Source organism: Clarias gariepinus, chromosome 3 (genome assembly GCF_024256425.1).
Source record: "Clarias gariepinus isolate MV-2021 ecotype Netherlands chromosome 3, CGAR_prim_01v2, whole genome shotgun sequence".
In the NCBI taxonomy this organism is placed as follows: domain Eukaryota; kingdom Metazoa; phylum Chordata; class Actinopteri; order Siluriformes; family Clariidae; genus Clarias; species Clarias gariepinus.
This window is the reverse complement of record NC_071102.1, coordinates 21,217,843-21,237,911: the sequence shown is the minus strand read 5'-3', so window position 1 is coordinate 21,237,911 and position 20,069 is coordinate 21,217,843. Positions and strand designations below refer to the sequence as shown.

General features: G+C 39.2%; 1 protein-coding gene across 2 annotated transcripts; it reads left to right on the top strand.

Annotated features, from left to right (window-relative positions):
• The first annotated feature begins 398 nt into the window (after positions 1-398).
• On the top strand, positions 399-18,141 carry ago4 (argonaute RISC component 4). 2 transcript variants are annotated; one of them, XM_053491812.1, is made up of 18 exons: positions 399-577; positions 4,805-4,976; positions 5,096-5,216; positions 6,200-6,381; positions 6,605-6,741; positions 6,875-7,009; positions 7,166-7,253; positions 7,469-7,616; positions 8,643-8,762; positions 11,156-11,284; positions 12,363-12,496; positions 13,402-13,586; positions 13,728-13,887; positions 13,986-14,301; positions 15,260-15,394; positions 15,519-15,620; positions 15,719-15,918; positions 16,961-18,141. In XM_053491812.1, the coding sequence occupies exons 1-18, from the start codon at positions 559-561 to the stop codon at positions 17,067-17,069; spliced, it is 2,592 nt and encodes an 863-aa protein (XP_053347787.1). In that variant the 5' UTR covers positions 399-558; the 3' UTR covers positions 17,070-18,141. The 2 variants fall into 2 exon arrangements, with proteins under 2 accessions (XP_053347787.1, XP_053347786.1); XM_053491811.1 differs by having other exon boundaries at positions 11,156-11,317.
• The last annotated feature ends 1,928 nt before the right edge of the window (positions 18,142-20,069 follow it).

The window sequence follows — 20,069 nt, the reverse complement described above, 5'->3', positions numbered from 1 at the left end:
TGTCGGCGCCTTGGTTTCCATAGATCAATGTGTTTAAAGTTGCACATAAACACGTAAAGATTCTACGGATTTTTAACTAAACAAACTTAGTCGTTTTAATGCTATTACACTTAAAAAAGCTCTAATTTCTTTGTGGTTAAGAAAATTACTTTTTTGTAACCATACCTTTTAGAAATCAATGAACTAATGAACCTTTTAAAAAATCTGTTAAAACGCTGCGTCTTTGTTTGGTATTTATCCTCCAACTTTAACGAGGAGTTGTTTATTATTATTATTATTTCTCTACAGAATCCACGTTTATCTCCTGTTTTGTGAGGCCCGTGCAATTGCGCATGCGCGGTACGAGCTGCGCACGTTCTGACGCATGCTCAGTTACAAATCCAATGGATCTGCTTTAAATCACACCGAAGACAACGCAGCCCCGCAGATCCGAGCACGGATACGTACCTTTCCAGTTCTTATAGTAAAGCCACATTAAGCTTCGAGATACCGCCCCCAATTTCAGTGTCGGTACGGAGCCGCCAGGCCGGGACAGAGACGGAGAGAGAGCCCTCGGCCATGGAAGCGCTCGGACCCGGTAAGCGCGGGGAACATGTGGAGAGCCTGTGGCCGGTGACAGTGGCGCGCAGGTCGGCGCAGCGCGTCACTGTGGGCCGAGGCTGCTGCGCTCGTGTAGGCCTCAGAGACAAAAAAAAACGAAAACAAACGCACTAGCGTCAGCGTAGCTTTTTCGGAATTGTGCTGGCGTTTGCTTGTTTAATATAGCGACCTGACGAGATGAGGACTTGGTCGGAAAGCCAACAAGTGTGTGTGAGTGACGTCGGGACAGTTATTTATTGTGTAGCAGCGCTGTGAACTGTAGCACAGAGAACAGAACAGTATTGTCACGACGATGGTCGGGGATTTAACCGAGAATGAACTGGTGTGTTTTTGTACGTGTGTGTGTGTGTGTGTGTGAGTGAGGGAGAAGGAGTGAGTAGTCAGTCAGTTTGGTAGGTAGCTGGTCATTTGCTAGCGTTTCCTCCTTATTTCAGAGGCTTTGTTGTAAAAGGAAGTGGCGTTTAGCTACCAAAATACGGAAGCTTTTTTTGTTTTTGTTTTTTGGAATGTTTGAGCGTTAAGTGGAAACCCAGGTGTCAATCAATTAGAACAATCATTCTACTGGCGTGTTCCCGTCCTGGTCGAAGCACATGCTGAGAATGGACTCGGGTTTTAAGCGTGTTTATACACCGGGGTGTGATTGAGCCACAAGGCGGACAGACAGAGACAGGACACTCGCGCACATGACGGACACGCGGGTTACCGTCGTCGCGTGCTGCGGGCCATCATCATCATCATTATCCAGGTCCGTGCGGACAAAATGGCATTCCTGTAGCGGACCGGGGCTGGGAGTGGATCCCCATTTTGTCTTACTAGATGTGCAAAGGGCTGAACGAGTGAAAGTAAACACTCCTCCTTCCCTCCCTGGCTGAGCGGACAGCTTTGTGAAAAGCGGAAGGAGTCACCAGTGTGTGTATGTTTGTTCGAAAAACACACCGATTCCGAATGCACTAAGAACACAGACAGAGAGGGGGGAAAAGTGGTGCATCAGTGCTCTCATTTGTCTCATGCACTCTTCAAAAAAATGTATTATCCGACTTTTATTGTCCCTTGTTTTTACCCCAGCAGCCGAAAACTCACCTGTCTATTGGAAAATTAGTGTAAATGCCTATGCATTAAAAAAGTGAAAGAAAATACAATACAACTGCAAGAGCATTGGTCATTAAAAAAAAAGAAACTTTTAATAGCAGTTCAATAGATCATGCCTTTTTTTTCCCTTTGGAGTGCCATACCCTTACAGGAAGTTTATTAAGATTATCGCTTCATCATCAAACTGTTTAAAGTCTGTATCGTAAGAGAAAGTTTAGTTATTTTATTTTATTTTATTTTTTTTTGGCCACCCTCCTTAACTGTCGCCTCGCACCTCCAGGGTCGAGGGTTCAATTCCCACCTTAGGGTCTGTGTTCTTCCCAATGCTTTTTTGGTTTCCTCCAGATTAGACCTACAGATTAGGTTAATTGGCGTTCCCAAATTGCTTGTAGTGAGTGTGTGAGAGAGTGTTCCTAGCGTAGCCTAGTTGTCCTGGCATATAGCCCTCAGGATGTCCAGTCCACCCCACCCCATGAGGGTCCTCCATCTGATATTTCGAGTCATGCAAGCAGATTTTTGGATCTTTTCATACATGCAAGACAAAACAAGAGCTCTAGGATTAAATTTATATTCAAAATAAATATGGTGCTTTTTTAAATTCATTTATTTTGGAAATGTACGTAAGATTTATCTTTTTATACTTTATGATTTGTTCACTTTCCCCTAGCGGCTTTAAGAACAATAACTCGCCTAGGCATAAAACGAGAGCTTTGTTTTTCTCAACAGATATTCAGAATGCATAAAGTTGTTGTTCAAAAGGTCCAGGATGACTAGGTCATGACCTGGTGATTAAAATTATTATTATTATAATTTTTTATCCTTTTCTTTAAAGTCTCTTGAGACCTGAATGTCCTCATATAAGGATAGTACATTTATTTCCTAACTACTCATTTTTCTGTATATCTCTTTCTTTAAGTATAGTTTATAGTATAGTTCTTTTTTAAAAAAAGACTTTTTTTCATGTTTAAAGATTTTGAATGTTTATCAGGCGCAAGTGAAAAGAAATAGTGAGGAGAAATTGCAACGACTGTTAGATTGAACTGTAATTGACGATAGAAAAGCATATTTTAAATTCTTTATCAGTATCTCTCTCTTTGGGAGTCCACCCTCAGATTGACCAACAATTTAAATTTTTCTTTTCTTTTTGTAAATAATAATAATTGAATTTTCATTGGTTAAAATCTGTCTGAAAAAGAAGTAAACAAGTAGTAGTCATAATAACGGCAGAACATTCTGATGTGTCTTTTTTTTCTTTTTTTAAATCACAAGATTACAGAGGTCTGTTTACTTCTTGAATATGTGTGTGTGTAATGTGTTTATTTCCCCAGCTTGTCTGTATCTGATTGTGTGACTTATATTTTAACATTGGCCTTGATTTATGTATTATATGCTGCCTTTTAAAAAAAACACACAAATAAATCTCCCAAACCTTAGAGGGTTTCAAGACACCCTTGTGAATGAGGAGTGAATTTTGATCCACAGCTATTTGTTAAAACACAAATTAGCTCGCATTTCACCTCCTGAAGACTTTTATTATTGAAGTTTGATTTTGATGTGAAATGTTTTGGAAGGTAATAAACATTCACTTTGCATCAGAAGGAAAAAAAATTGCATAAATTGCGTAGTAAATAACCCTTCCACATGTTTTGGAGCTTGGATGAGGTTTGTAGGTAGTTGGGACAGTTTTAGCAAAGGTTGGCAAGTACCACTTGGGGGGGGGGGTTAGTGGACCTCCTCCCCCACAAACTTACTTTAACATAGTTAAGAAGTGTGTTCTAGGGTTCTTATTGCATTCAAGACCCCTTTAATAATTCTAGGCTTTAGAAGGCAGACCTCATGCCACCTCTTTTAAATTTAGCTTGCAAGTAGCGTGACATGATTTGTGTCATTCTACCACCACTGTCTTTAAATGGAAGAATAAAAAGGCCCACAAGTGTACTGATACTACTTAGTAGACGTAGACTCGTACACACAGCAGCTGCGGCTTCATCGCTCTATTAAGCACCAGTGAATAAACGTCAGATATTACGGCAATGTCCTGTCTCTAAGGGTGTCTGTATTAAAGGTTGCAGGCTTCTCACTGATTGAGAGCCACGGGGATTCCCTCTGCATGTTCTTGGTGTCACGGATGATCCTCCTGCTCAGCTGAGTAATGTAATCCAGGTTCTCACCATGTGCTCGATGTCATTACTGACTCAAACGGTCATTAATCTGCTTCTTACCTTCATCGTGTCAACCAGGGGGAACGTTTGGACACTACAATATTTAAAAGCAAAAGCAACTCATGAATTTCGTGTTGCCAAAAGTTTATTTTGGAGTAAGGAGTAAAATAACTACATTTTTTAAATAATAGGAGGCATTTAATTCATAATATTCATAACACATGATTAAAAAAATTGTAAGGATAAGAGCGTCTGCCCTATGTGAATGTGGAGTATGTGGAAATAATATTAGTAATTTAACATGCATGCAAGATGTGTGTGTATCATCCTTGGGAAAATTTGTGATATACCAGTAGAGTTACATTTTACTATCAAATGCAGCAGTTTTAATAATCTTGTCGTTACAGAGCTACTGGAAGAAGGGGAAAAAAATACTGGTCAGTCCAATAAGCATGTTAATCCAGTTTAATATTTTTTTTATTAAACACACAGAGCCCTATAGACTTAATAGGAGAAGGAGGTGAGGATCAGGACAGACCACAGAAGACCCCCTGTGGATTACATGCTAACTGGAGCATGGATAAACACGATAGGTCTTGACCTCTTCAATTCGGCAAAGCGTTACAGCATCCACCCCTTAACAATGTATTATTAACCCCCACCCCCCATATCGAATGCCAGGTCGTTTTCAGAACAATGGAAACGTTGCATATCCAAACACAGTGCAGAAAAGGGATGAGTTTTATATGATGAACAGAAGGACAAAAATAGCCTCTTTGAGAATAATTGCACTTCATGATTGTTTTGTGATTTTCTGCATTGGTCGTGTCTGTGTTCTCGTGCTTTGTCCAAACACATGTCGGCCAGACTGTTTATTTTACACAAACCTAGAATGAAGATAATTTTTTTTTTTTTTAATTAAACACTTATTATTTTTGTCCGTTTCTCCGTAGGCCCGCCTGCCCCTACCTCCCTCTTTCAGCCACCACGCCGACCCGGCCTGGGCACGGTGGGGAAGCCGATTCGCCTGCTGGCCAATCACTTCCAGGTGCAGATCCCGAAGATCGATGTCTACCACTATGACATCGAAATCAAGCCAGAGAAACGACCCCGGAGGGTCAACAGGTGCGATTCGTCTACCAAAAGCAGTGGCGAGTGGAAGACATGATGGTTAATGATGTTTTTTTATTTATTTTTTTTAAACAAAAAAAAAAACTGATAAATTGTGTGTGTGTGTGCTACAGAGAGGTGGTGGACACCATGGTGAGACACTTCAAGATGCAGATCTTCGGGGACCGGCAGCCTGGATATGACGGAAAGAGGAACATGTACACGGCTCACCCACTACCCATCGGGAGGGACCGGGTAAGCTGGCATTTAAAGCTAAAACTAGGCAGGTCTAAAGGTGAAAAGATGACCCGTCCGAGTCAGGGTGTGTGTATGAGTTTTCACATAGAACTTCCATCACGTATCACATGGTGTCGGGCTATTTTGCACATTTGCTTGTGGTTGTGGAAGCAGCATCGTAAAAAAAATGTGCTTAGGGGTAACGCAAACCACATACTTCTGCAGCGCCACACAGGTTTTTTTTTTTTTTTTCTGTACTGATACTCATTTGCACCAACTGTCTCCTAGCCTTAACATCAGTATCTCACCGCACTAACGCTCCTTTAACTGAGTGATCACAAATCATGACCCAAAATTTAGTAGAAAGTTTATCCTCAGGAGGTTCATGAGCCTCACATACATCACCTGAGATGCACAAAGCAGGGGTTTGGTACATACCAACTAGATCAGAATCTACAGTACTATACAGACTAATGGTTTGTCTCTGTAAATAAAAGCCTAATACTGTCAATTTGTAAAGTAATGTGGTATTGTTTTTAGAGCTTAATGAGGCTGTGTTTAGATCAGACTAATCGTCCCACAATTAAATGCATTCAATTTATTTTTTTGCGTATGCAACACTAGGATGTACAGTAGATGCATTTGTGTTCATGATGTAAAACTCTTCTGTCCTTCAAACATATATTATTTGACTGTAATCCTTGTGCTGCTTTTATTCTGTGGACACTTCGTAAAAGGTTTTTAAAACTAAATTTGGATTTGCGCGTTTGGAAAAATTATTCTTAAACATCTTATCTAGTTTTAATATGGAATAACAAACAAATGACTCCTGAAGAAGCTTGCATGGTGTAAAAAAAAAAAAGAAAAGGATGCTGCTGCCTTTAAGTAGTGTTGGACTTTGTGAGCTTGATTAGGTGTGGTAATCATTTGATTTCTCCGTTTTTGAGCAAAACACTTCTGTGAACTTCAACAAACATCACCACTGCTTTCATCTGTTTCAGGTGGATCTGGAAGTGACTCTGCCGGGCGAAGGGAAGGACCAGACCTTTAAGGTGTCTCTGCAGTGGGTGTCGGTAGTCAGTCTGCAGATGCTTCTGGAGGCTCTTTCCGGTCATCTAAACGAGGTTCCTGAAGACTCTGTGCAGGCTCTGGATGTCATCACGCGCCATCTTCCCTCCATGAGGCAAGCTAATGTTACACTGCTATAAAAATTTATATTTTTATTTCACTTTGATTGTTTAGCATTTAAGGAAAGATCATTTTATAGTTTGTCCCAGACTCATTTTTGAAAGAAAAAAAAAGGATTTTATTTGAATTGGTGTAGCTGTAGGCGGATATGTGTGTAAATGCACTGGTTAATAATTATCACGTTGTTTACTTTCCTTTTTTTTTTTTCTTCCCCTCAGGTACACTCCTGTAGGCCGTTCTTTCTTCTCTCCACCTGAAGGCTATTACCATCCGCTAGGTGGAGGCAGGGAGGTGTGGTTCGGGTTCCATCAATCAGTTCGTCCAGCCATGTGGAACATGATGCTCAACATCGATGGTAAAAAAAAAAAAAAAAAAAACGACTTTTGTTTCTTTGGTTGTAATTCTGTACTTTAAAATAAGTTGAAGTAATTGTTGAACTAATTGTTGAACTAATTGTCTCCCATGTTTTGTTTCCAAAAATCCCGTAGTTTCAGCCACAGCATTCTATCGCGCCCAGCCAGTGATCGAGTTTATGTGTGAGGTTCTAGATATCCAAAACATTAACGAGCAAACCAAGCCCCTTACAGATTCCCAACGCGTCAAGTTCACCAAGGAGATCCGAGGTGAGTCGGCAGCTCCGTTCCCAGACCCCCTGTACCCCAAACTCTTAAATATTCAATTTCTGCTCATTCTGATTCGACCCAGCTCATGTTTAAGGCTCTCTTTTTAAAAAAAAAAAAAAAAAAAAAAACATTTTTTTTTTCTTCATGTGCGAACAGGGTTAAAAGTGGAGGTCACACACTGTGGACAGATGAAGAGGAAGTACCGCGTCTGCAATGTCACCCGCCGCCCAGCCAGCCACCAGACGTGCGTCTCGCTAACACATTCAAGGCCTAACCTCCTGTGCAATCAGAGACATCGATTAGTAGTAGTGTTTTAACTTAAAGCATTCCTGTTTAAACCTTTTAAGGGTGTTTATTTAATCAGCATTGTTGATGAGTGATCATTGCATTGTGAAACTTGGATCAATACCTTCTAAAGGGCGTTCTACCTGCTAATAAATATAACTCTTGCTTTGGCAGGTTTCCTTTGCAGCTAGAAAATGGACAAGCCATGGAATGTACCGTAGCTCAATATTTCAAACAGAAATACAGTCTACAACTTAAATACCCCCATTTACCCTGCCTTCAGGTGGGGCAAGAACAGAAGCACACATACCTTCCCCTTGAGGTGAGCCTTTAAAAAAAAAAAAAAAAATTATATATATATATATATATATATACTCAGCAAAAAAAGAAACGTCCCTTTTTCAGGACTGTGTATTTCAACAATAATGTTGTAAAAATCTAAACAACTTTACAGAGCTTCATTGTAAAGGGTTTAAACAATGTTTTCCATGCATGTTCAATTAACCATAATCAATTAATTAACATGCACCTGTGGAATGGTCGTTAAGACCTTAACAGCTTACAGAAAGTAGGCATTTAAGGTCACAGTTCTAAAAATGCAGGAGACCAAAGAGACTTGTTAACCGACTGTGAAAAACACTTAAAGAAAGATGCCCAGGGTCCCTGCTCATCTGCGTGAACGTGCATTAGGCATGCTGCAGGGAGGCATGAGGACTGCTGATGTGGCTAGGGGAAATAAATTGCCATGTCCACATGTGTGAGACGCCTAAGACTGCGCTACAGCGAGACAGGAAGGACAGCTGATCATCCTCGCAGTGGAAGACCATGTGTAACAACACGTGCACAGGATAGGTACATCCGAATATCACACCTGCGTGACAGGTACAGGATGGCCACAACAACTGCCCGAGTCACACCAGGAACACACAATCCCTCCATCAGGGCTCAGACTGTCCACAATAGGCAGTCCATGAGGAGGAGATGGTGGGACACAGGGACACATGGTGAAACATTTTTAGTTTGTCTTATGGTGTTGACTCTTTTAGTGTTCAAACAAGTATTTACACATTAAGTTTATTTAAAGTAAAAACATTTAAAAGTTAGAGGAGGTTTTTTTTTTTTTTTTGCTGAGTATGAGAGTTTTAATTCAAAATTTATGCAAAGATGCAAATCTGTAGCTTCTCCAAATAGTGCATTTCCGTCTCTATGGTGTGAAACGTTTTGCCTTAATTTTGCAGGTTCTCCTCAGTTAACATGACATAATTAATCTCTGTTTGAAATTATATATATATTAAAAAAAAAATTCTCCATGCACATTCAAACTCAAAGTTTTTGTCCATTTCTCCAGGTCTGTAATATTGTGGCAGGCCAGCGCTGCATAAAGAAGTTAACCGATAACCAAACCTCCACCATGATTAAAGCCACGGCCCGCTCAGCTCCCGATCGCCAAGAGGAGATCAGCAGGCTGGTGAGCTCCTCTCTCTGCTTTTCATCTCCTGCACAGTTAGTTGTTTTACTGTCAAACCTGTAATCAACCAAAAAGTGTTTCCTGCAATTTTCTTTATTGTAGAAGAACGTTGAATTGACCCAGGTTTAGCCTTTTCAAGTAAATTAGGAGAAAGGTTTAATGTCTGCTGAAATATGTGGTGACAGGATTGACACAGGATGATCTTATTATGTAGATTAACCTTAAATGCTTCATGTTGCAAGTTAAAATGTATTCATATTTATAGTCATAACTGTTTTTTACACTTAAGTAGAACAAAACAATCTTTGGGTCTAGGAGTGCATAAACTTATAAAAATATGATCCTGGTGCAATTTGGGTATAGAACAGTATTCATCCTGTAGCAACCGTTGTATTAAAGAGTGCATTACTAACCTTTGTACAGTCGACTCCCGATATTCAACTGAGACCGTGAACTCTGGCTGTATTTTCCTTTTATCATTTATTGCATATGTGCATGCAGTGCCCACAAGATGGTGCCATGAAGCCCAAACCCCTCCTTCCGTTGGTTTTCCCCGAGTCGAATTTTATACTAGTTTGTACTAGTAATGTTAATCAGACTCTGTTTCTCCTTAAAACCTTGGTTTTGTGCCACTCAAATGACCGCAGAATATAAACGGCGGCAGACTTGCAAACATGTGGTTAACAGCAAGTATAAATCAACCTATGTTTACTGTGACCATGGATGGTATACCACATGATGGATACTTTATTGATTCCGAAGGGGGGGAAAAACATTATCCAGTAGCAAGGATGGTAACATATACAAGAATCATGTAGTTTCGGTTACATATTGTCCATCATGTATGGTGTAGTTTAAAGAGGGGGAAAAAGCCAGGAAGATGATCATACTACAACAGAAATTACTAAGATAAAAAGAGTATAATATATATGAAATGAATGAGGATAAATGTTAGTGGATAGACCACATTTACATTTAGGCATTTGGCAGGCATTTTTTATCTCATTATACATTTGAGCAGTTGAGGGTTAAGGGCCTTGCTCAAGGGCCCAACAGTGGCAACTTGATGGTTGTGGGGTTTGAACCTGGGATCTTCCGAACCATAGTCCAATGCCTTAACCACTGAGCTACCCCTGGGCTACAGAAAATTGAGAAATTCAGAGTTATAGTCGTTGAAAGTGACAGCAGTGTAAAAGTGAGTGGTGCAAGTCAATGCAGGGAAGGGTATGAACAAATATGACTGTGAACAGTGTATGTTAAAAAAGGAGGGCGGCATCTACAACTGAGGATGGATCATGGGACCGTCATGTGCACACAATCATCGTTGCAGCTGATAAAAAAAAATGCTACTCGTTATCCTTTACCATTTGGAGATGTATTGTGCTAATATATTTAATGTTTTATTATATAGCAGGTTTTTTTTTGTTTTTTGCTCTGGATTTGTGGTGTTATACTTCTATTGTGTTTTAAATCAATAATTACAGATTTCAACATCATTCACAAATTTGTGCCAGAAAAACATACTGCCTATCGTTCCTGACGGATTTGGTAAGAAAAAAAAATTAATGGAGGAATTGAGTAAAAATATTATTTCTAATCCATAAGTCGTGGTTAGATTTTTACCATGAGACTTGCTGCACATCTAGGAAGATGTAAAAATCTTTCTTTTTGTAACTCCCATCCTATAGCGTCACAGGAGCCACCTGAACCTTTTCTCATTTTTTTCCTTTTTTTTTCATCTAAAGTATTAGGTAAATGACACAGCTGCTTAATAGTAAGTAGGGATCAAACCACACCTTTTACCCTTGGTTTTTGGTGTGTGTTTAGATTCTAGTGTGTAACTAGAAGGTATTAGGTTATTTATTAATAGGTCGGGTGATTGTAATCTGTTTAAATCAAGTTTACATATTATTTGTGACTTACACAGTATGATATAAAGTAAAATGCTTATATGAATGCTAATAACCCTGTAATAAAAGAAAATAAGAAAAGTAGGGTGTATATAAAGTATGAAATGGGGGAGATTTTTTAATTTTATAAAATTATAAAAAATTAAGAGATACAGTAAGTTGTTACAATCTTTGCATTATTTTTGTGTCTTTTTGTATATGATTTCAGGTTTTTTTTTTTAAGGCCATTTGATATTTTCCTTGTGTGTGTGTTTTTTTTTTTTTTTTTTTTTTTTTTTTAAGCATGTACTTTTCTTACAACAATGTATAGCAGTCATTATTTATATATAACTTATGTTTATCCAGTATTACCAGCTATCACATCCTGGATGGTTTTTGTTTTTTTCCCCCCTGTCACTGCCTGTTTGTGTGTGCGCGTGTATGTGTGTGTTTTTTTTTTTTTTTTTTTAAACCCCTAAATTTATAGAATCTCATGTCTTTTAGGTCAAAAGCAACAGCATGGTGGGCGGCCCTGACCCCTACCTAAAAGAGTTTGGCATCGTGGTGCACAACGACATGACGGAGGTGACGGGGCGGGTCCTCCCAGCGCCCATGCTGCAGTATGGGGGCCGGGTGAGTACAGACACTGGGAGGGACTGTGGCAGGGTGAGTACTGGGGCACGGGTGCAGGGTGAGTACGGGTGGGGCCATAAACACAGGCGAGTGTGTGTGTTTGTGATTTTTGTGGTGGGATGAATGGACTAATCAAGAGGAGGATGATCAGATTCATTGTTTTATAATCTCTAATGCATGTGTAAGTTTGTGTCTGGATTTCTGTCGGTTATTGATTCTTGCATGACAATTTAAGCCATTTATTAATATAAATTATTCCTCTAAAGATTTATCTGCGTGAAGTGTTCTCTGATCTGATCTGATCAATCCAACGGAATCTTATCCTCTTCCTCGGGAACGTATGGAGTATGCTTTTGAAAGACTGCTTTTCTGTTTGCACAAAAATTTGTGCGCAGCTCTTCAGTTTATTAACCGTTCAGGCAAAATTTTCTTTGTTGTTTCTCAACAGTATTTGGAAATGTAGACTCGTAAAACATAAAGAGAAAAGCAATCTTTCATTTTTGTTTACCTTCACAATGTCATTTCATTTTAGTTCACTTAATTGTTTACCTGTAATCTTTTTACTGTATAATTAATAATAATAATAATAATTAGGGCAAAATGATGAGTATTGTTAATTAAATGAAACATGCATCATTAATTAAAACCACTGTTTTAATGTACACATACACACATGGCTTGATGTTTTAACCACTTGCTGTTCTAACATATGATTACCTCCAGTCTTCAGTGTCTACATAATTAAAAGCTAACAAGTGAAAAAAGCAAAACCTTGGAATTTTAGGGTATTCAATTTAAATATTCTAGAACAGAAAAAGAAGAATTGGTATCTTAAACAGTACATTCCCTGAAAACTGGAGGTGTGTATTGATTAGTGTTAGATAGATTTTTATGCCTAATGAACAAATTTAGACACTGTTAAACGTAATGATTGAATTCTGCTTGTTTAAACATTTTATTTATGTCTGAGCACATGATTTTAGATTAATGTTAAGTTTTGAGAAATATTGTAATGTTTTTGATTATTTAGTGTCGAGTCTCTGAGCTTCACTAAGAGTGTAGGGAACTCTTTTCACAGAACAAAACAGTCGCTACGCCCAACCAGGGCGTGTGGGACATGAGGGGCAAGCAATTCTACGCAGGCATCGAAATCAAGGTGTGGGCTGTAGCCTGCTTCGCCCCTCAGAAACAGTGCAGAGAGGACCTGCTCAAGTGAGTTCCCGACTTGTTTTTCGCTATTGAAGCCTTATTTTTACTATTGGGCTTTTGAAAAGTTAGAGAAGGAGCTAAATAAAAAAAATTCAATTACAGTTAAAAGACCTCGGATTAAATTTAGGTGAAAATCCTGTTCGGACAGTTTGTCTTAGTCCTCAGAATATTTCAGTCTTACAGTGGTTCCAGTTTTCTATACACATTATTGTCACCTCGGTTTACAGTGGTATCTCGGCATACAAATTTAATCCGCTCCGGAGAAGAGTTCTTAAGGTGAAAGTTTGTATTGTGAAACACATTGTCCCATAGAAAATAATGTAAAAGCAGATAATCCGTTCCAGCCACCCAAAAAATATTACCCATATTACCAGTTTTCAACACTTTAATCATATTTTTGGATATAAAAACAATCAAAACATTTAGAACACACATGTAAATGAAGTAAAATATGAAATAAATGGACATTAAACATCACTTAACCTTAATTTATGATTCCTCCTGGCACCGGCTGCTTTAAAAACTGAACTGAAAGCGGCTCCCTTTTCTTCTTGCTAACATTCTTGGGACCCTTGGTGCCATGTCCTCGCTACTGCAAAAAAAAAAAAACACAAAAAAATGTTTTAAACGGCTCCCAGGTGTACGCAAAGCAGCGTTACAGAATCAACAGAAAATTTGTGGAATTTGTGAGGAGATCCAGGTGCTGAGAGGAAAACTCCTTAAGATGGCTGTAGGAAGAAACCCTGAGAGGAACCAGACTTAACAGGGAACCCATCCCTCATTTGGGTGATAACGGATAGCAGGGATTGATCTGGAGTCATACTGAGTGTTTATTTATTCATATGCAAAATCTAAATCCAATTAATGCATTTTCAGTAAAGTAAGCCTTTTCATCTCTCCCCTTTCAGGAGCTTCACAGACCAGTTGAGGAAGATCTCAAAGGATGCAGGCATGCCCATTCAGGGCCAGCCCTGCTTCTGCAAGTACGCCCAGGGAGCAGACAGCGTCGAGCCCATGTTCAAGCACCTTAAAATGTCATATGTCGGATTGCAACTTATCGTGGTCATCCTGCCTGGGAAAACTCCAGTCTACGGTAATCACAGGCCTAATATAACAATTTACTGGACTTATTTATCCAATCTTCTGCCTTGTGTTTATTGTTGTAGTGACTAGAGATATAAATGTGTTTTAAATTGAATTGAGAATGCTGAACATTTTGTGTCTCGTCTTCTAGCCGAAGTGAAGCGTGTTGGAGATACTCTGCTGGGCATGGCAACCCAGTGTGTCCAGGTGAAGAACGTAGTAAAGACCTCCCCTCAGACACTGTCTAACCTCTGCCTCAAGATCAATGCTAAACTTGGCGGCATCAACAACGTTCTGGTTCCCCATCAGAGGTGTGTAGCAACGATGATGCAAATATAAATGTTGTAAGGAATGAGAAATGAACAAAAGCTAATTATTCCTTCATAAACCCCCCCCCCCCCACCCCCAGACCATCTGTATTCCAGCAACCAGTGATCTTCTTGGGTGCCGACGTCACTCACCCTCCAGCAGGCGATGGGAAGAAGCCGTCCATCGCAGCAGTGGTGGGCAGCATGGACGGCCACCCGAGTCGCTACTGCGCCACGGTACGGGTGCAGACCTCACGCCAGGACTTATCCCAGGAGCAGCTCTTCAGCCAAGAAGTAATCCAGGATCTCACCAACATGGTGCGCGAGCTGCTCATCCAGTTCTACAAGTCCACCCGCTTCAAGCCCACGCGCATCATCTACTATCGTGGAGGAGTGTCAGAAGGACAGATGAAGCAGGTGCGTGTACAGCATGCCGTTATGTTTTTTCTATTGATACTTAATAAAAGTATGTTTCTAGTGCTTAAAAAATGCACCAGGATTAGCTCAAGTACAAGATGTCCCTCGAGCAAATTACTAATGTTTTTATTTTTATGTTTTGTAGAAGTGGGAAAATCTTTGAAATGTTATGTTGTTAATAACTCGTAACATTATTTCCTGTTAGCAAATACATGGTATTGGTGCTAAAAAGTGTCTCACCTAATGTAGGTGTGTCTGTAACCTCTTTTTTTTATTTATTTTTATTTATTTTTATTTATTTATTTTTATTTCAAATCTTTCAATGATCTTAATCGTCATTTAGATTTAACTTGGCCAATTTAGACTTTACATAAACCTGAAAAATGAAGATATTGCAACGGGAGTTAGACATGGTTACGGACACTACAGATTTTTGGAGGGAATTTTGCATGGAATGCTTTAATTTAAGCAACAATTTTTGCAGGTCCTATGCTTCTAGAAGCTTACACCAATTTACTTATCAATACATTTTAAATGAGTATTGTTTGAAGCGAGATAGTATAATGCAAAAAAATTGGCATTGGCAATTGGGGCTCATATAAAATCATCTCTCAAACGGCTCAAGTTGGCAAGTTAGAAATTTTTAGGGAAGCAGTAGCTTCTGTAGCGCACACATTTTCTGTATTGTATGTATAAAAATAAATAAATAAAAAATCTGCCCCAGTACTGTATTTTGGCCGGCTGTATATAATAAAATTACATGACGCTGGAGCACCATATTTCTTTAATAGATGTTTTTAAAAAAAAATTTATAATGGTTCTTGAGTGTGCAGACTTACACACAGGTTTCTTTAGGTCAAAAAGTTGGCTAGTTGAAATCCGACCCTGTGATAATTGGCAAGTGATCAGACTGTTTTTATCTTCAATGGTGTTTGATTTTTCTCTTTGTGTACTGTAGGTTGCATGGCCAGAGCTGATTGCTATCAGAAAGGCGTGTATCAGTCTGGAGGAGGACTATAGGCCAGGGATCACCTACATCGTAGTGCAGAAACGTCACCACACCCGACTTTTCTGCTCCGACAAAGCGGAGAGAGTGAGTAATTCGAGGCCTGAACTGTCCAACTAACCGCTTTATAACAGATTTCAGTCTTGAATGTCTTAGTGACTTAGTCACACTGTAGTCATTTTTAACCTAATCTATTTGTCGCCCCCTAAAGGTTGGAAAGAGTGGTAATGTTCCAGCCGGCACTACAGTGGACAGCACCATCACACATCCCTCAGAGTTCGACTTCTACCTGTGCAGTCATGCTGGTATCCAGGTGTGTCTCACTTTCTGTCTGGTAATTTGCCTGTATGTCCCTCTGCTCCTCTGTCCACCTGCTAATTCACTTTTCTTTTTTTTTTTTGCCACCTGCAGGGCACCAGCCGTCCCTCACACTATCACGTACTGTGGGACGATAACTGCTTCACTGCGGATGAGTTGCAGCTGCTCACCTACCAGCTGTGCCACACATATGTGCGCTGTACACGTTCAGTCTCCATCCCTGCGCCAGCGTACTACGCCAGACTCGTCGCCTTCCGTGCCCGCTACCACTTAGTGGACAAAGACCATGACAGGTATGACAGATTTTGAAGTTTGATGTAATGTTTTGTAATGTAATGTAATTTTGAAGCAATGTTTAATAAAACTATTCTGCTTTTACTGCCCTCAGACAAAGGTTTGAATATTTTTTAGGAAATTTTCTTTTTTTTGACAAGGTAGCACAAATAAAATTATTTCCATTCCAAATTAATATGTAATAATTTTATTTAGATATAATTTTTTTAACTCACAAATGAACTTGTATATTGCTTTGTGGGTATTTTTATCTATGTATTAATTTTTTATTTTAGTTCTATTAATTTTGTTTATGCTGTTACTTCTTACCTTTATCTTGCCATGATTAGAGCATTTAATGCTGAACATGAGATGAAAATTAAACCCCAAGCCAAGTCTGAAATTTATATAAAAGATAGACTTGTTACTTTAAATCAAAAACAGACCACTTAAATACAAATTACAGGTAGTTCCCGACTTATGAACGAGTTCCGTTTCCGGGAGCGCGTTTGTAAATCAGATTTGTTCTTAGCTCCAACAAAGTGAGTCTTGTACACCCTTGACACGTATATACAATGTTAAGCATACCGTTCCACTTGACTAAAGCGCTGTCCCGTTTTCCCCACACTGCCATCATTTGGCCAAAAACTGTAGCCGCGCTTAAGGAAATGAATCTCACATGTGAAACGTAACAGTATTTTTATCTTTTGTATCTTTAAATTGTGAGTGAAATCTCGGACCCCATTTTGTCTCTGCGCTGTTTTTCACTGTATTGGACTGTGAACTGTTTTGTTGTGGATTTTACAAAATTAGGATTATTCACCATCCGAACAGTTTAACAGGACCAACATTTTCTATCGATGTGCTTCCAAATGTTCGTGAGTCATTCATATCTGCAGAAATTTGTAACTTGAATGTTCATAAGTTAGGGACTACCTGTATAGAGTATTGGGGTAAAGCTTTTGGTGTTTTATGTCAATACTGAACTTAAATGTTTTGAAATTTTTTCTTACGGTTAAAATCTCTTTTTGTGTTTTTTTTTTTTCCTTCTTATCTCTGCAGTGCGGAGGGCAGTCACGTATCAGGCCAGAGTAACGGTCGAGACCCTCAGGCCCTAGCCAAGGCGGTCCAGATTCACTATGACACCCAGCACACCATGTACTTCGCCTAACTGCTTAAACCAGCAGGAGATGCACTTCTACGCTCCTTCTTCACTTCACTTTTGTCTCTTTTTTTTCCTATTTCTTTGAACTTTTTTTTTTTTTTCTTTCCTTCTCTCTCTCGTGTCTTCATCCACAACCCAAGCGGTTCCAAAGCCAGAGGGGCCAGACACGTTTCCGAATCGAGCGTTCACCCTCAGTGGAACCGCCCACCAGCAATCCTGCACTGAGAGACCACTTAGTCTCCAAGGCACAGAGTCAATCAAATTTGAGCCATTTAAGAGTTTTTGTTTTTTTTTTCCAGTTTTGAATGTCATTTATTATTTTTCTTCATTTTCTTTCTTTCTTTTTTTTCATTTGTAATATACACTGAGTGTGAGCAAACCTGCGCCATTTTTGTCGTGACAGCTCTGGCTTTCTCAGCTAAGCTGGACTTTGTCTACTTTTTACCTCAGGCCACTGTTGGCTGAAACTTTTGTCCTTTTTATGATCGTATTTTAACTCTCTCTCCGCTCAGTCTTTTACAAGCGAGGTGATCTGGGTATCATACCCATTACTCTTCTCCCATTTGTTTTTGTTTTGTTTTGGTTTTTCTTTGAATGTGTGCATGTGTATTTGTAGTGTGTGTGTGTGTGTGTGTGTGTGTGTATGGGGTGTACATGTGTGTACATGTTTAATGGCAGGCCACTGAATTGTAAAGGGAAAAATCAAGGAGATAACTGCTGTAAATGCCTCAGTTTATTTTATAGCGCCTCACATACATAAATATATATTAAAAAGTAAAAAAAAGACGCATCTATATATAAGCTTATTTCAGCAGATTTTACATTTTTGCCAGATTGCATAAGCTGATGGTAATGTGTAGCAGGAATTTATCCATGGTCTCAGATGTGTGACTGATGGAGTATCGGGCCAGGACACTAAGGGTCTTGCTCATTCAAGTTCCTTCCGTGTCCGTGCCAAAGTTAGAAACACGTACGAACAAATACGTACAAGTTGCAGGGATGGTCATGGACGTACAGCTGGCCCATCCCAGACAACAAAGGGCAAAGCTTGCAAAAATAACAGCACTCTCTCTCTCTCTCTCTCTCTCTAAATCTTTTACTCTTTTATCTTTTATGCATTTCTACATAAGACTCAAGTCAGATTTGTAAGAGTTTAATATAAATCCTTTTGTGGTTATCTTAACTGTTTTGTGTATAAAGTCAATGTCATTTGTTACTGTTGTAATGTTGCCGTATTGTATATCGGAGCGTCAGAGTCTCGGTTGCATAAAGAATTTATCCAGGAGTCGTTTCGGTGGTGTTTGGGTGAATCCGGATTTGTAGCTGAACATGTACGTTGTAGCATTCTGTCCATGGTTGTGGGGCCCAAAGTGCTTTAGTTCGTGTTCGTTTTCTCAGTTTCAGATGATTATCATTTATATATTTTTTTCATGTATTTAGAAGTAACGGTTTATCATAGCAAAGGTTTTTTTTTTTTTTTTTTTAGTTTTTTGCTTTGATCTCATTTCTACCCCCGTGTGTCAGACAGTGAGTGGCTTGCTGGGGAAACTGTTGAGACGAGTAAGAACGAATGACAATCAGGGCTCAGGGGGATAGTAAGAGCTGTTTAAATAGGCCATTATTTGGATTTTACACGTGTTTTTATTGCTGTTGTGAGTGAGTTAAATATGTATATCTATATATAAAGTCTGAAGGTATAGTTTTTTGTTTTTTTTTTCTTTCGAGATGGACAAAATGCAAACAAGGTATTATTTGCTAATAGACACAAGCATAAGCACTGCCTATGATTTTGACAATACCTGACTTTGAGTGCGTTTGAATGATGGCGCGCCTTGTCCCGGGTTTATGACGAGGTTGGGCGTCTGCGTGCGTCTTGTCAGGTGGGCAGCTCATGGAAAAACCCTTTTGTAATAAACCATCTATATAAAGCCACAGGTTTGCTATGAACGAGTTTGAGCTCTCGCCTGTTTAGGACGTGACGCGTGGCCTGTCGAAAAGGATCGGGCAACGGCATCACTCGCAATAAGCTGGGTTTAGGTGTTGGGCAATATCATGTTATTAACCAGATTTTCTAATGTCGATTCCACAGCGTACTATATTTGGCAGAAAAGTTATGCCTCGTTAGGCAGGATGTCTTTATTTAAAAATGATGACAATAATCCCAATTTCATATTATGGCACAGCAATATACGTCGAATGCTGAACAATGATAAAGCTATAATTATTCTCATTAATATGGCTGTTGTGATTGGCCATGGGCATGTGTTTTTCTGCTGGGCTTTTCTTTTTTTTTTTTTTTTCTTTTTTTTTTCTTTTGCTTGTGTCAATCAGTGGGAATGTGCATTTGGTGGACTAGCTCTTTAGGCTCTATGGAAAGCTATACATTTAAGACTTTGCTTGCTTGCATGCCAGAGTATTGTCCTTTAATCTCTTACAGAATATTTATTGTCTCAGAAAAAGGAAAAAGAAAAGAAAAAAAAAACGTCTGTAATGGTGTATGAATTAATTGAAACTGCTTGTTTTTAGGGTAGCAATATTGACCAGTCTTTTTTTGACAAGATTTAAAAATTCCGTCACAGACGTCAGTAAGTCCTGTCGGTCACAATGGATGCTGCGGGGTGGAAGAGAGTGCCGAGTCCAGTCTTGAGAGAAACTCCAACTCAAACGAGGTACTTTTTTGTTGTTGTTTTTTTTTTTTTACTTTTTTTTCTCTTTAATCAGGGAGTACCAAGACTGGCAATGTCACCCTAATAGTCAACAGTTTGCCACCCGGCCGCTCAGCTCTTTTTGTGGGGTACTGTTGAGGTCACTCGCACTCGCAGCATCCAGACGCTCCAGGATTACGCAAGAATTACCTCTTTTTAACCTTTTAACCCACAGTTTCTCACTACTTCCCTGATTTTAAGAGAGCATGATTTTTTTTAAAAAAAACCTTCTCTTTGATATATAAAGATTTGTTATTGGACAAAATGTATTGTAATTTATTTCTTTAAACATTTTTTTTTT

What these genes read in the sequence shown, in the direction of transcription:
- ago4 (XM_053491811.1), top strand. An exon ending in TACCCATCGGGAGGGACCGG is followed by an intron (nt 5,217 to 6,199) that starts GTAAGCTGGCAT and finishes CATCTGTTTCAG; the next exon opens with GTGGATCTGGAAGTGACTCT. An exon ending in CATGATGCTCAACATCGATG is followed by an intron (nt 6,742 to 6,874) that starts GTAAAAAAAAAA and finishes AAAATCCCGTAG; the next exon opens with TTTCAGCCACAGCATTCTAT.